The sequence below is a fragment of the Elephas maximus genome, chromosome 9 (genome assembly GCF_024166365.1).
Source record: "Elephas maximus indicus isolate mEleMax1 chromosome 9, mEleMax1 primary haplotype, whole genome shotgun sequence".
In the NCBI taxonomy this organism is placed as follows: Eukaryota; Metazoa; Chordata; class Mammalia; order Proboscidea; family Elephantidae; genus Elephas; species Elephas maximus.
The window spans coordinates 70411893-70428046 of record NC_064827.1 but is presented as its reverse complement, the minus strand read 5'-3'; the positions used below and the strand labels follow the sequence as shown (position 1 = coordinate 70428046).

The 16154-nt window shown below is 41.0% G+C and overlaps 1 protein-coding gene across 3 annotated transcripts in view; it reads left to right on the top strand.

Annotated features, from left to right (window-relative positions):
* Window positions 1-16154, top strand: part of CDK5RAP2 (CDK5 regulatory subunit associated protein 2) — a 228257-nt gene that overhangs the window by 57752 nt on the left and 154351 nt on the right. For all 3 annotated transcript variants that reach the window (XM_049897012.1, XM_049897010.1, XM_049897011.1), the window contains 2 exons: window positions 1709-1801; window positions 8559-8777. In XM_049897012.1, the coding sequence (XP_049752969.1) occupies window positions 1709-1801; window positions 8559-8777 (312 nt within the window). The remainder of the gene's footprint in view (window positions 1-1708; window positions 1802-8558; window positions 8778-16154) is intronic.

Genomic DNA, 16154 nt, shown 5'->3' with positions numbered 1-16154 from the left:
GGAAGCTGAGGGAAGGGTATCTAATTCAGATTAAAGTGTGTATGTGCAGAACGGGGAGTGGTACCTAGAGGAGAATATACCTGAGCTGAATCTTAAAAGAATGAGTAGGAGTTAGTTGGGAAGGGAGACACGGGTGGGGAGGCCATTCCAGACATAGGAGAGAACACTGGCAAAGCCAATGAGTTAGGAAAGAGCCTAATCTGTGTGTGTGGAACCACAGGCATTTGGGGTTGCCAGAGCCCAAAGTGCAAAATTTAACTGAGGTGAGAGAAGCTGGAAAGATTGCAAGGGGCCAGCCAGTGGTGTGGTAGAATTAGTAAATCATATTTAGCTGTTTGGGGGTGGTGTGCCACTGAAGGCTCTTAAACAGGAAGAGTGTGATCACATTTGCATTTTAAAAAGGTCTCCGGCTTATACTCGGATAGTGGATTGGAGGAGGGAGATAATGGAGGCAGAAGGGCCAGCAGCCCAAGTGAGAGCCAAGGAAGGCTGAATTAGAGCAGTGGCCATAGCAAATAGGAATGGAGAGGGAGGGGCTTATTCAAGAAACATTTAGAATTTGGGAAAATTTGATGATAAGACAGAACTTCAGAGAAGGTATAGTCAAGACTGACTTCTAGGTGTCTGGCTTGCTTGACTAGGGCTATGGTGGCATCACCAACTCAGTTAAAAGCATAGAAGATGGAGTATGATGGTGAGATGGGGGTGGGGAGTGGTGGTGGAGCTGATGAGTCCTTTTGGAAAGTATTGTCTTTGAGGAGCTCATGGGCCATCCAGTTGAGCTGTCCAGGAAGGAGGTGGATATGCAAGTCTAAAGCTTGAAGAGAGCTCAGGCCTGAAGATATAGACCTGGGAGTCACTCATTTACAGATGAGAATTAAAATTCTGATATTTGGTCTACTTGTTCAAGGAGAGTGTGTAGAGTGGGAGAGAAGAAGGCAGAGGGTGGCACAGTAGGGAACATCAAAATTTCAGGGATAGGGAGAGGGATGTACAAAGGAGATGGAAGGAATGGCTGCAGAAGAATGAATCTAACCAGGAAACTGTGGCATTGAAGAAGCTACAGGAGTGCAAGAGTTTGAGTAATCACCAATGTCAAATGAGATTTGACTTATAGTAACAGTTGTATCATGTGCTGGGAGTTCAGGGCTCAGCTGACATTGGAGATCTTTAGTATGTAGCAGGACTGTGCAGAGAAAAGATGGACCAGCAGTGCAACTGTTCTGGGTGCTGGCAAGGCCCAGAGTGTGGCAATAGGAGTTCATGGCTGAACTGGGATACAGGAGAAGGTCACTAGAAGATGAGGAATTCTGGGAATAGCCAGGCTAGGTTGTTGGGTGGGCCACCTATATATGGACAATAATAATAACACTTACTATGAGCCAGGCTTTATGGTAGCACTTATACATATTGCTTCATTTAATATTAACAACCCTATAATTGGGGGAGTGGTGGTATCCTCATTTTTTAGATGAGGCAATTGAGCCTCAAAGAGGTTAAGCACCTTGCCTGGTTCCCTAGTCATCTAGCTAGTAAACAGCCAAAGCAGAAAGTCCACTCAGGTTGAATCTGATGACAAAGCCTTTGATCTTAAACAAACAAAAAAAAAATTCTTAGGCACTAACAATTGAGCAGGAGAGGTGTTTGAGCTGTGCAGAGAGAAAAGAGCCCAGTTGCACGGTGGCTGCCATTCCTAATTTTTCCCCAGGTTGAAGAACTTAACTCTGAAATTGAAGCGCTCAGAGCTGCCTTTTCTAAAGCCAGAGAAGCCTCCCAGAAAGCACAGACCCAGAAATTCCAGGTAAGTGTTCACTTTGGCTTAAGTGGCTATCTCTTTAATCCTTACCCCTGGTGAGGTCAGGACTTTGCAGCTGAAAGGAGCTTGGATGATTTTGATAAGAAAAACTGTGGGTGTTCTTTACTAATAGAATTGGCTCAGTCTGATTAAAGGGAAATTCTCCGTGGGATTTTGGTACTTCTCCCGGCCTCTCATCAGTGTTCTCCATGCTGGATGATTCTTGTCTGGGACACAGTAGAATAGAGTCAGACTCCTTGGCTCATAATAATGATGACGACAACAACTACCACCACATTTAGGAGTGCTGAGTTTCTCTGCGCCAGGTAGTGGACTGTGCAAGATATATGGATTATCTTATTTAATCTTTAGTACAACCCTGTGGGGAGGGTAGTTATCACTCACCCCTCATGTGTTTTGTGGAGTTACTGAGGCTCAGAGAGGGTATGAAGCCTATTCAGTGTCACACAGTTAGCAAGTGGCAGGGCCAGAATTTCAATGTAATAATTACTAGTAATAACAGCTGGTGAACATACCCTATTTGCCAAGACCTGTACTAAGCACTGTCCATGGATTATCTCAAATAATCTGCACAATTGATCTGTGAAGTAGGAACTATTAAAATCCTTGATTTACTGCTGAGGAAACCCAGGTTCAGAGAGATTAATATAAGTAGCCTAGAGTCACAAAACGGGTAAGTGATAGAGCTAGGATTTGACCTTAGAGGCATTGTCACTCCAGAGACTGTACCTGTCACCCTATATCTCCCCTCACCTGAATTCTCCACCTGGCCAGGTGTCTCTGTTCTCTCCTCTCTGCAAATAGGAGTAGGAGTCCCAGGTTTTGACATTTTTGACCTGCCAGTTCTCTCTTTTTTCTCAAAGGTTGTACTGCAAATATACCTGCTTAGGTCATCCCTAATCTTCCTTCTCTTTTCCTAATTTTAGTTTTGTTTTTAATGATTTCTTTTAACATGTTCCAAGTTTACATACACAGTGTGTATCTGTTGCTAATAACTTAATGAATCATAAAACTTCCATCATCTGAATAAGTCCTTACTGCCTGAAGCTCTCTCTCTTCACTCCCTTCAGCAATGTTGCTTTTGATTATAAAGTAGAAGTTAAAAGTTAAACCTAATTTAAGACTCTTTGGTTCCTACGATTCATATCCCATGCCTTATGTTTTGCAGAGCTTTGTTTCACACTAAGAATAATTGAAGTAATTTGGGTTAAATCATGGAGTGCTAGAAGCTTAGATAAATCTCTGCCTTTGGAATCTCAGACTTGCCTTCCCCCACCATTTTGACAGTGGTTGATGAAATGGAGCTGAGTTACACTTTACACTTGAGTTTTTTTTTCCTCGCTTAGGAAATAAGTTTTCAAAGCTGAATTCTTAGGGAAACCATCCATATTTCCCAGTGTTTGAGAAAAATGGTGGCAGTTGACAACGAAGAGGCATCAGACATCCTTGTAAGCATTATAAAGGACAGAAAGGAGTTTTATAAATTAATGTTACCCAGATACATTATTACTAATTTCATAACCCTCAATCCTAACCAAAAGGGTTTGAGAATGATATTTGAGGTGTTCATTAGAGGACCAGTGTTGGCCAGGTCTGTTGTCTTGCAATGCACATGAATGAGTAATTGTTGAAACTCTTCACATTTTACATGTCAGGTTGGCTGTTGGGAGAGCCCTTGTTTAATCCTGACTGCCACACATGGAGGCAATGTGTTTACCAGTTTTATAGGTTGCCAGGACTAATACTCAAGTCTGATTCGAAAGCCTGTGTTCTCTCTACTACTCTGTGTGTGTGAGTAAATGTACACAACACATGTATTCAGATTTCAGCAGTTTGACATGCACTCATTTATGTGTGTAAGTGTGTCTTTAGTTTTGTTCTACCTCATCTTTGTAAACAGCTACACATAGTTCATCGTCTGGAGGTACCATATTTTACTGGGAAGAACATGGGTGGAACATAACGCGTGACATGACACATGACTCTCTTCTTCACTGCCTCTGTAACTCTGGGCAAGATATTTAAGTTCTCCCAGCCTATTTGCACATTGTAAAATCTGGATAATCACACTTATATCACATAATCCTTACAAAGATTAAACAAGAAAGTATGTGGGCACAAGGTAGTAACTCAGTGAATGTTAGCTCACCTTTAAGCCAGTGTTAAAATCCTCTGACATTAACATATTGTAGTTACAGTCCTGCGCCCCATGATGTCCGTTTGGGCAATGTCCAACCATATATATGTTTGTGGTCCCATAAGGTTATAACAGAGTTCAGAAATCCCGATTAGAAAATGGGACATAGTGGATGTAACTGGAAGTAATGAATGCAAAAGCTTCCCGCATGCAACATGTGTATCTCATGTCTCTTGTATACAAAGCAGTCGTGCTGCCAGGCTTATAATGATACTTACATAACCTGTAATACATATGTCTTGGAAACCCTTGTGGTGTAGTAGTTAAGTGCTAAGGCTGCTAACCAAAGGGCTGGCAGTTCGAATCCGCCAGGCGCTCCTTGGTAACTGTATGTGGGGCAGTTCTACTCTGTCCTATAGGGTCGCTGTGAGTCAGAATTGACTCGATGGCACTGGGTTTGTTTTTTGTTTTTTTTTACATATGTCTTGATAGTCATTATAAACGCCTGTGTTACTGGCTTATGCATGTACTGTACTATACTTTCTATCATTTTAATATGAACTTTTTCTACTTACAAATAAAAAGCTTACCATATAGTAGTGTATTGTATGCTTTTACTTGTAGGCAGCAGCGTCCAATTTAGTATTTCTCGTATCTCTTGAGTGTTGTAGTGTTCTCTCTCTGTTTAATTTTCTCTTTGAAAATATTACTGTGAAGCACATCTTGGCTCCCAAATGCAGCAAAACCAGTGCTAGTGATAGTAGCAGCAAGAGGCAAAGAAGTATCAACTTGGAAGCGAAACAAAAGGTTATTAAACAACATGAAGGTGGAAAAATCAGTGAATACTGTTGCTTGTGATTTAGGCATGTTCGCACAACGTCCAATTGCATAATGTACTGTTTCACAGAACGTGTCATGGACATTAAGTGACGCATGACTGTGTTCTGATTTTCAAATTCCCTGCTAGTGGTGTTGTACGCATAGCTTTTAGTTTGTGGAACCTTTCCATGTTGTCTTTCCATTGTGAATGAAAGATAGTGGAGTAAGTGTAGGAAAAAGAAAACTTAGATTTGGTTATCTTGCACCCACTGAAACGGTCTTTATCTATGATATTTATTAATCTTCACAACTACTTTGTGAAATAGAGATCATTACTTCCCATTTCACAGATGACAGAACTGACTTTGGGGAAGTTAACTTCTCCCAGGTCTTACAGCTAGAACTGTTCTTTGAGCCCTGGGCTTTCTGACTTTCTTTATTAAACTCAGCATGTTTCTGCACTGTGGGGAAGAACTATTGGTTTAATATTTGGCCTTCAGTTTCCAACGATTTTTAATTGGGCCAAATGTTTGTCCATTGTTTATAAGCACTTAACTGATAAAATTGAGATTCCAAAAAGCAGGACGTCATATAGACAAAGGTAAAAAGCACTTCAAAGATTTACAAAGAGCCATTTTAAGGAAAATTTAACATGGAAAGTATTTTTTTTTTGAAATGATTAGAGCCAATGAATTTGAATTTTTTGAGTTTGGATTTTTAAAGAAGCTTTTGCCATTGTTACTTACATGGTAATTCTATAGAATTTTCATCATTTTGTAATAATTTGTGTTGTTTTAATAACCTTTGCTACCCAAGGGGTCGGTAGTTCAAGTCCACCAGGTGCTCCTTGGAAACTCTATGGGACAGTTCCCCTCTGTCCTATACAGGTCACTATGAGTCAGAATCGACTCGACGGCAATGGGTTTTTTTGGGGGGGGGGGGCGGTTTGTCCTAAGTTTAACACACCCTAATTGGTGTTCCTGCTTCTATCCTTTCCCTCTTGAATTCATTCTCCTTGTTTTAATTCTTGTTAGTTTATTGATGTTAATCGAAATCTTTGCTGATAAGGGTAAGGCAGTACAGTGTTGTGGAAAGAGAACAAACTGCAGTCATTTGAATCCCAGATTTAATCACCTGTGGTCTGGTGACAGGCTAGTCATTTAACCTTTCTGAGCCTCATTTATTTCAACCAACCGAAAAATAGGGATAATAATGTGTGCTTTGTAGGGTTGGTATGAGAAGCAGAGATACAATGTGTGTAAAAGCACCTGTTTAGCTCCTCATATATAATCAGTGTTAATGAAAACAACTATGAATATTGTTCTGACTGAGCATTTCCCCAATCATTGTTTATCTTCTGTTGTTTGTTGAGTTTATTTAAATAAGCACTACACCAAATATTTTTTCTTTTTTATCTTGTGACCTAGGTTTCCCACTTTAAAAAATTTGTTTTAATTTCGAAGGAAACAAAAACAGAAGCCTCTATAAAGCTTCCTTTGAAATTTGAATGGCTTTCACCCTAATCTCTGTTGCTGTGTCCTAAACGGGAGTTGGGGAACACGGTGGCTGGGCTTTGGGTGGCCCAGGAACAGCAGAGCTCCACTGACCTCAGATTAACTGTGGATGTAGCCCACGTCTCCTGAACAACTAAGTTGAATAGCTGAATGACTAAGACTTAATAATCTCAGTGACTGAGATGGAATCCTTGGAAAGGCCGAGAAGCTGGGACTGGTCCCTTTATTCCACAGTTGGACTTGTTATAAGTGTTCCTTGTTTTTGAATTTTTAATCTTGAGCCTCAGTCTAATTCAAAGGACATATTAAAAAAAAAAGTTTATTTTCTCCTGATTATAATCATTATATATGTTTCCTAAATTTTTTCCAGAAGAGTGGAAAGAAGAAAAAAATGGAAAATTAGGAAGTCATCCAACTACTTTCAACATTTTGATCTTTTTCCTTCTGGGCTTCCTTTGCTGTACAAGTTTTTTTGTTTGCGATCATTTGCAGTTTTTTCACATAACGTTGTCACTTAGAAATATTCCCATGTTATCAACTCTTTGTAAATATAATTTTAAGATTTTCACCATGTAGCTTTATCTTACTTATCCATCCTCATACTGTTGCACGTTTAGGTTTTTTTCTTATTTTTTATTGTTATAAGTAATTCTGGGATGAATGACTTTGTGTATAAGGCTTCCCCCACTCCCCCTTGGATTATGAATCCTTCCCCTGAGATTGAATCCTAGGAACTGAATTATTGGGACAAGTATGAACATTATATGCACACACACAGACACACACATGTGCAAGGCATCCTCACAAGTGCTGCCATGCCAGTCCTCTTCCACATGTTACTGAAAAAAAAAAAAAAGCAAGCTTATGAAAATACCTTGCTGAGGGAGGGCATTGCCAGGAAACAAATGCAGAAGGCGCACATAATTTGCGTAAAGCACCACGTATGCATATATTAAATCTACCCTGATGGTGCAGTGGTTAAGAGCTACAGCTGCTAACCAAAAGCTTGGCAGTTTGAATCCACCAGGCACTCCTTGGAAACCTTATGGGGCAGTTCTACTCTCTCCTGTAGGGTCACTATGAGTCAGAATTGACTCCACAGTAATGGGTCTGGTTTTTTGGTGTTTGGTAGTGTGTAGTGTGTGTGTGTATGTATGTATGTTAGTATATGTGTAATATATATATGTGTGTATTTTTTTTTATATGTATGTAGAGAGTGTATGTGTGTGTCTATATGTATGTATATATCTTTCCATGGGATTATATCAACGTGTATTCCTGCCAGCATATTTCCTGGCTTCTAAGTGCCGGTCAGTTATTGAAGAGTGAATATTAAAAGTCCCATTTCACAACAAGCTGATTAGCACTGGATATTCTCGTTAAAGAAATCTTTACTTGATAGATGAGAGCTTGTTTTAATTTACTCTTTTTGGTTACTGGTGAGTTAGAACATTTTTTTATGTTTTAAGTAACATGTTTTCTCTAGAGAACTGTATATTAATGAAATAAAAATGTTCTGGACACATTTAACTCTTGGATTCTGCTGATTGGCAGCTCCTCAAGGTGGCTATAGGCCTGTCATGCAGACTACCTACTACTTTTTCTCGAGATGAGTCTGTGTTTGAGCCATTCTAACAGAGACGCATTGCTAGTGTTTGAATTCAGCTCTTGTTTTGAAATGAAGCTCTTTATACCTTCTTAAAAAGGACCTTTTTTTTTTTTTAAACCATTTTAAAAGTAATACGCTCACTTAGAACATTTGAGAATACGGAGGAGTGAAAAGAAACCAACTATATTTCTACCCCACTAAAGATAGTTAGGAAACTCTGGTGGTGTAATGGTTAAGTGCTACAGCTGCTAACCAAAAGGTCGGCAGTTCAAGTCCACCAGGCACTCCTTGGAAACTCTATGGGGCAGTTCTACTCTGTCCTATAGGGTTGCTATGAGTCAGAATCAACTTGACAGCATTGGGGTTTTAAAGATAGTTACTGTTAACATTTTATGCTTTTCCTTCTCATTAAAAAAAAAAAAAAAATACTGCTTTTACACACTTTTAAGTTTTTTCCTCTTAACGTCAATATCATAACAAAATGTTACCCTGTGTTATTACAGAATCTTTGTATTATTTATATTTCAGGTCCTGAATCTTGCTTTTGTTGAATTAATCATTTTCTTTCCTTTTTTTCCCCAAGGTGAAAAAGGAGCACAGATTTTGTTTTGTTTAATGAGGTATGAAAATCAGCTCACCTCTCCTTTCTCCCTTCTCCTTTAGGGATCTGAAGAATATGAGGCTGCCCTGTCGGAAAAGGAAGCCCTTTTGGCTGAACTGCGCTCAGAAAACCTCACCAAGAGTACAGAGAACCACAGACTACGTAGGAACATTAAGAAGATCACCCAGGAGCTGAGCGATTTGCAGCAGGAGAGGGAGAGACTAGAAAAGGACCTGGAGGAAGCCTATCGAGAGAAGAGCAACGAAGACAACACCATCCTTGTGAGTACTGCTGTTTCCTTCCGAAATGGTGGGCGGTGCAGATGGGCTGGGGCTGTTTGGCTATTTCTGCTTATAGGAAGATAGTCACTGCAGAAAACTTAGGAAAATATGTAAGATATAAAGAAGAAAACATTTCACCCATCCTCTCCTCAGCTAGAAAGATCAATCTTTACTATTTGATGTTTCAGTCCTTTTACACACACGTGCACATGCACACACACACACACACACATATCATTGTCATCAAACTGAAAATAGTTTTTTTTCAGTGTTCTCACTTTAGTATGTTTCCACATCATGAATGTTCTCAAAAATGTTTTTTTCCTCAGCATAATATGTCATCGCTAGGATGTGCTGTAATTACTTAACTAGTCCCATATTATAGGCTATTTTGGTCATTTCCCCTTTTTTGCCTTAAAATGAATGCTGCAGCAAACATCCTTGTACATAAATATTTATCCACTGATTATTTCCTCAGACAGGTAGAATTACTGGGTCAAAGAGTGTGAGTATTTTTAAGACTATTATACGTATATACAAATTGTTCTCCAGAAAGATTGTACCAGGTGTCCTTATATGAGAGTGATTCTTTTTTAAGACTGTGCTGTATTCAGTATTGGGTATTAGCATTTAAAACCTTTTCTCTGAATTTAGAGGCAAAATATGTATGCTTTTGTCTTTTAGAATTTCAATTATATTTAAACTTATATATTCAGCTTCTTTTAATTTAATCCCTTCTGAGAGTAGCACCCAGCTACGCTGCCTTGGTGCAGTCAGATAGGATAGGGTCCGAGCCTGAGTGATCACTGACACTCAGGCTAATTGAATTACCTGCCCTGGAGCCTGTGGCAGGCGGAGTCCGTAGAGTGGGACCTCAAAAGGACCCATAAAAACAAAAAAAACAAACCCAGTGCCATCGAGTCAGTTCCAACTCATAGCGACCCTATAGGACAGAGTAGAACTGCCCCGTAGAGTTTCCAAGGAGCGTCTGGTGGATTCGAACTGCCGACCCTTTGGTTAGCAGCCGTAGCACTTAACCATTACGCCACCAGGGTTTCCATAAAATGGGTACCAGCAGTTAGTTCAGTGGAACTGCTGTTGGTAGAGGTGTCAGATTCATTGTTTGAAATTCTAATGTTAACACTGAGAAGAGAATTAGAATATAATTCTTTTGTACTTTGTAACAAAATTTTAGTGAACATTGAAAGAGCTGTAATGGAAATTTTAGAAAAATAAAGAAATGTCACTTATAATTCCACTGCCCTAAGAAAGCAACCGTTTGAGTATTACTCTCTAGTCCTTGTGCAGCTGGGCTTCCAGTCTAATCAGAAGTTAAATCCGGTGCTGTATGTTTTGATCGCTTACTCTATTAGGGACATGTTCTGTGTTGTATAGGCTAGATCATGTTGAGTGGTGCATACTCTTTCATTGAATAAATCTCACATGATTTACTTAAAAATGTCCTCATTTGTTGGACGTTTCAGCTGTTTAAATAAAGACACAAAGAATATTTTTGGGTAGAAAGTCTTTTTTTTCTCTTAAAATCTCTACCTAGGATAAATTCTGAGGGGTGAGATTACTAGCTCAGATTGTGCAAATATTTTATACTGGTTAATCTTGCTGCCAAAATATTTGTCCAGAGGGCTGGCTCAATTTATGTTGCCACCAGCAATATCGCGGTGTACCTGTTTGTTGCATGTTATTAAAAGACCTGTTTACCTGTATTTATTCGGTGTTATTGAACACCAAATGACCCAATTTAGATGCTGACAGACATGCAAGGGATGACCTCTGAATTTTATTTTTCTGAGGGAGATGAAAATGTTTTTCATGGCAAAATGCAACACAGTTTAAAATCCAGAGCTAATTATGGAGCTTAGATACTCAGTGGTTGTTAAAAACATACATTCCTATATAACGTGTAAATATCCTCATAAGGAGGTTAAAATACTTGGCAAGGAGTGGAAGGGGAAAATGATGGCGAGCAGAAAGGGTTGAGGTGAAGTATAGTATGAGTAGGACTTTCTTGAAGGTGGCAGAAGTCCAGCTTGAACTAATTTAGTTAAAAGGAGTGACTGGAATCCTGCCAGGACTGACTCTGTGTCTCTGGGGGCTGGCTTCTTTCTCTTCCCCTGGCTTACTCTAGCTCTAGGTGGGTGGACCCGTCATTGCCATTTTACCGCATAAGAGGAAGGAGGACCCTCACATGCCACTACCCCCACAAACTTTCTTTCAGGATGGCCAGAGGGGTGAGATACTGAGAGGCCCAACTTGGTCACATGCTTTCACAGAAACATGTATGTGTGTGTGTGTGTTATGGGGGGGGTGGGGTGGGGTGTATCATCATTGGCAGCCTCTTCTAGAACCACATGCTTGGAAGGCTGATGAGAAGTTACCCAGAGGAAGGGCTGTTTTGTTACTGGGAACTGGGCAGACCAAAACAAAAGCTGTGCACTCTAAATACTTGGCTCGGTGAGCTTACCTGTGATTCAGAGCTTCCTAACATCTTATCATGACCACTTTAATACTACATTAGGTCATATATATGTTTCTGATAAGAGGATTTGGCCATGGTTTTCTTCTTTTTGCATAGGTATTGCATTGCAATGGTAAGAATTTGCCTGTGTCCATCTTATATGACTTATTTTACCCCAGCTCTTGGGACAAAAAAAAAAAACTTTTTTTTTTTGGGGACATTAACTTGTTCAGGGGCTTTATATGATCAAATGGCGTGGACATATATATGACCAAATGGGGTCCAGCATCCCCTGGGGAAACACAGTGACGTGGCATTTTTACATTGTAGTGCTAGGATGAATGCCCAGGTAGAGCATAGCCTGCTAGCCTTGCATATCTTATCAGTTAGATTCTGTGAATAGGCTCTTTAACTAGCTAGAATGCCTTCCACTCACCAACTGGTACTGCTGTTGCTTTTAAATTGAAACAAACAAACAAAACTAGATCTTTTAGTGGCCTCCTTTTCAGCCTTGACAAAGGAAAGGAATTGATTCATGCATTCAGCAACGTTGAACGTTTACTCTGCAAGTCCTACAGTAGGCCTGAGGACAGTTCCACAACAGAAAAAAAAAAAAAAAAGATATGAACAAAGTACCCTGGAGCACTGAGGAAGGGAGTGAATTGCATGATCAGAGAAGGCGCCTGTGGAAAGTAACTTTTGAACTGGTTCTGAAGTCAGAGTTAAAGGTTAGGATAGGCAAGGGAAAGGAGGGTTTTGTATAGGGCTTTGAATCGGTTCTGGTTTAAACCCCTGCCGAGAATTTCCATTTCCACCCGAGATATGCTGAATCAGAAGCTACATTTCAACAGGTGATTCTTACGTATAAAAAATTTTGAGAACCAGTGCTCTACTAGTGGTTCTTAGAATTGGTCCCTAACCAGCAGCATTAGCATCATTAGTGTTGCCTGGGGACTTGTTAGAAACTCAAATTCTCAGCAGGGGTTCGAACCATAACAAACAGGTTTGATGGCCTGGTTTTGGACAGAAGATAAGGCACAGAGGTGAGAGAGAGCATGGTATGTTTGGGGCTGTAGTGAAGGGGATTGCCTCTAGGGGCATGGTGGGAGATAAACCTGGAGAGACGGCCTTGAACGCAGAGTTGGGGGGCTTGGAGTTGACCTACAGGCATTGGGTCCCTTGCGGAAGGGAAGTTAAGCAGAGGATTGACAGGATTGGATTTGTGGTTTAGTCTGGCGGATGTCTGGAGCATGGATTGGTCTGGAAGACCGGGAGGTAAGAAGATGAGAACGGGCCTTTTCTTGTACCCACGTCAAGCTCTGAGAGATCAGGGATATAGGGGGAAAAGAGAAGGAACTTGTTCTCTGTAATGGGGATGCTTAGGTGTTGCTTCTGAAGCTGTGTTGGTGCGTGTTCAAAGCTTTACCCGCCAATACTCACTCTTGAATATTCAGCTTTTTGTCTTGGTCATGCTTATTTGAACTCCACCGCATCCTGTAGATAGGAGAAAGAAAATATGCTGAAAACACAGCTCTTGTTCTCAACCCACAGTCAGCTCAATCTTGAACTTTCTCTTTGGTAATGAAAAATGCTATTCAGAGTGATAGAAATAAAGCAGGTATGATCCCTTAGCTGTACACCTGTTCTTCACTTATTGACTGTCTTGTTATCCAACATCTCGCATTTACGACAATAGTAAAAAATCTACTGACTATTTTGTGCATAACGAGGTGTCTGGCGTGGCGGTGGCAATGGCTGCAGAGCATCCCCTCCCTTGAGGAGGGTCTCTGGGTGGCCCCTGGGAAGCTGGGTCATGCTGCCCCCATCCTCTGCTTCCTCCGAACAGGCAGCACCAGACCAGGTAGCGCTTGTTCTGGATACCCTGCTCCTGTGTGGCCTGAGGCCCTGCAGCTAAATTGCTTAGGGTGGGAAGGGAGGAAAGAAAGAGGCATCTGAGAGGGTGTTTGGAAGACCTGTGTGCAAGTTTCCTCGGCATTGGTGGGGCCAGTTGTGCAGCCAGGCTCCCACGCCCTTGCCCTCGCAGCAAGCCCTGAGCCAAGCCCTGAGCCTTGGTGACTCTCTGGGCCTGGAGGGCAGAGCAGGCTCCAGGATCATGAACACAGGGTTTGCAGGGATGGGAATGGAGACCTGGAGGCGGCTCCACAAGGGAAGCTCTGACTCAGCACGGGAGGAAGGTGAAGTTGTTAAGCCATGGGCCCTCCACTCACACAGCCCAGCTTTATCCAGCCTTGTCGCCTCCAAGCCTACTTCTCTCCAGAGGAATGATCCATAACTGGACTAGTCACAGTCAGTAAATCTTAGCTGTTATTATTTGTATCACCATATTTTCTAAATAAAATAAACTGGACAAATGGATGGTCTGAAAACAAACAAAAAATCCTCCATTTTCACAGAATGCCAATTTTCACATAACGACTTGGTCTCTGGAACCTAACCATTTTCGAGAAGTGAAGAGTGCATGCATGTTGTACTTTACAGTTTATAAGGTCGCTGCCTATCTTTTCACTTGATGCCCTCAATCCTGTGATTTAAACATCATAGAGAACATTATTCCCATTTTACAGATAAATCTGAAGCTTAGAATCTAAATGGCTTGACCAATGTTACATAGAAAGTGATATATCGTATTTTTACACAAATGATGTGCATCTTCTAGGTTTGTTTGCCAACTGTGCCCTCCCTGGCAAGGTATTTTCAAAAGAGCCACTCTGCCAATTTTTAAAAAATGTTGGCTGTAAAAAAAAATTAGCATAGCGCCCCTAGGAAAATACCTTGCGGGGAGGGGAGTGCAAGGTTGGCAAACAAACGGTGGTGGTGTGTGTTACGTAAACCATGGATCCAGGTCTGTGGTCTCTAATTTCAGGGCTTTGCTTAAGGCTATGCTGTGGCTATGCCAAACTACCAATAATTATGTTACAAATACTGTGCTTTTGGCAGAAAGGAAGATTGATACATTTTCAGCAACCCTCAGTAGACCAGAGTAATAAATTCTCTAGGACACCCAACTGAAAGCATTCTGGTTATTTAAAGCTTTAAAAATTTGAGTTTATTTCTTTTTGTGTTTCAAAAACATTTGCAGAGGTTTATAGAAGCTCACATAATTAAATGAGGTTGAAAATAAAAATAAAGGCATTAGGAAAACCAAAGACACAAGGGAAAGATTAGTCCAAAGGACTAATGGAACACAACTACCACACCCTCCACCAGACTGAGTCCAGCACAACTAGATGGTGCCTGGCTACCACCACCAGCTGCTCTGACAGGGATCACAACAGAGGGTCCCTGACAGAGCTGGAGAAAAATGTAGAACAGAAAACTCACAAAAAAGACCAGACTTACTGGTTTGACAGAGACTGGAGAAACCCTGAGAGTATGGCCACCAGACACGCTTTTAACTCAGGACTGAAGTCACTTCTGAGGTCCACCCTTCAACCAAAGATTAGACAGGCCCATAAAACACAATGAGACTAAAGGGGCACACAGGCCCAGGGGCAAGGGCAAGAAGGCAAGAGGGAACAGAAAAGCTGGTAACAGGGAACCCAAGGTCGAGAAGGGGAGAGTGTTGACTTTTTTGTATGGTTGGCAACCAATGTCACCAAACAGTATGTGTATTGTTGGTTCAGTGGGAAACTGATTTGCTCTGTAAACTGTCATCTACAGTAATAAAAAAATTTTGCAGAGAAAAAAAGCCTTTAGGGTCAAGAAAAAATAAGGGTGACTTGTAAAATGGAACCACAGAGTGTGTAGAAACGCATGTTGTGACATCCTTCACAGTACTAAAGAGGGGGACTTAAAATTCAGTTGGTAGCTCCTGGCAGCAGAAGTAAAAAGGGAAATTCAGTTACAAGGGTCTCCAGTGTCTGTAAGATGAAAATGGTTAAGATAAAAGGACAACTTTCACTGGCACTGAGGCCTGGGGGATGTATTTTCTCTGGTGGGTTTTTATAAAGAGGACTCTGAGTAGTGTACAGAGTCTTTAACAATACTCCATTCAATAACAGCAATTTTGCACAGGGCCAGATCAATGTCATCCAAGTCAGTAAGCTTGTAAGTATTAAGGTTTTCAGTCCCTGGGACTATATCTAGCTGTTTCCCATTATTCCCTTTTTTTGGACACAAACTGCAAAAGCAGTTGGAAACACTGCAGCCCTGTTTATAGATGAGCCTGGACATACCAAGCAGTGCTGGCTTTTGCAGCATCTCCTGAATTCTGATGTTAAGCCAACCAGTTCTCTTTTGGGTGTGATCAAACCATCCTTTGCTCATGCCCAAAACATTTATTGCCAGTCTCATCATACCTGTTCTTAAGCATTTCGGAGGGAGACAATGCCTTTGCTGAAAATGCAGCTTGGATCAAAGGCAGATGAATTCACTGTGTCTGATTGTGCACAAACATTGAAAAGTTTGGCCCTGAGAGTCAGTTTGTCATGTTTGTTTTAATTGCCTGTAATTTCAGTGACCTAGTGCCAGTTGACTCAGCGTCTGCTGTGATTTGAAGTTTGTTCATTTGTTTATTCAACAGACATTTGTTGAGTACTTCCTATGGTACAGCCACTGTTTTTAGGCTATGGGGAATGTAAGTTTTGGTTTTTACTTTGGGAGTCTTTTTACAATAAGAAAGGTCAAAAAGTGAGGGTCACAGATAGATCACAACTATATCAGGAAACCCTGGTGGTGTAGTGGTTAAGTGCTACGGCTGCTAACCAAAAGGTCAGCAGTTCACATTCACCAGGGGTCCTTGGAAGCTCTATGGGGCCGTTCTACTCTGTATAGAGTCTCTACAAGTCAGAATATGGGAGTCAGAATATGGCAACGGGGTTTTTTTTTGTTTGTTTGTTATTACACCACCTGGCCACCAGAGGGACCCATAACCCTTCAAG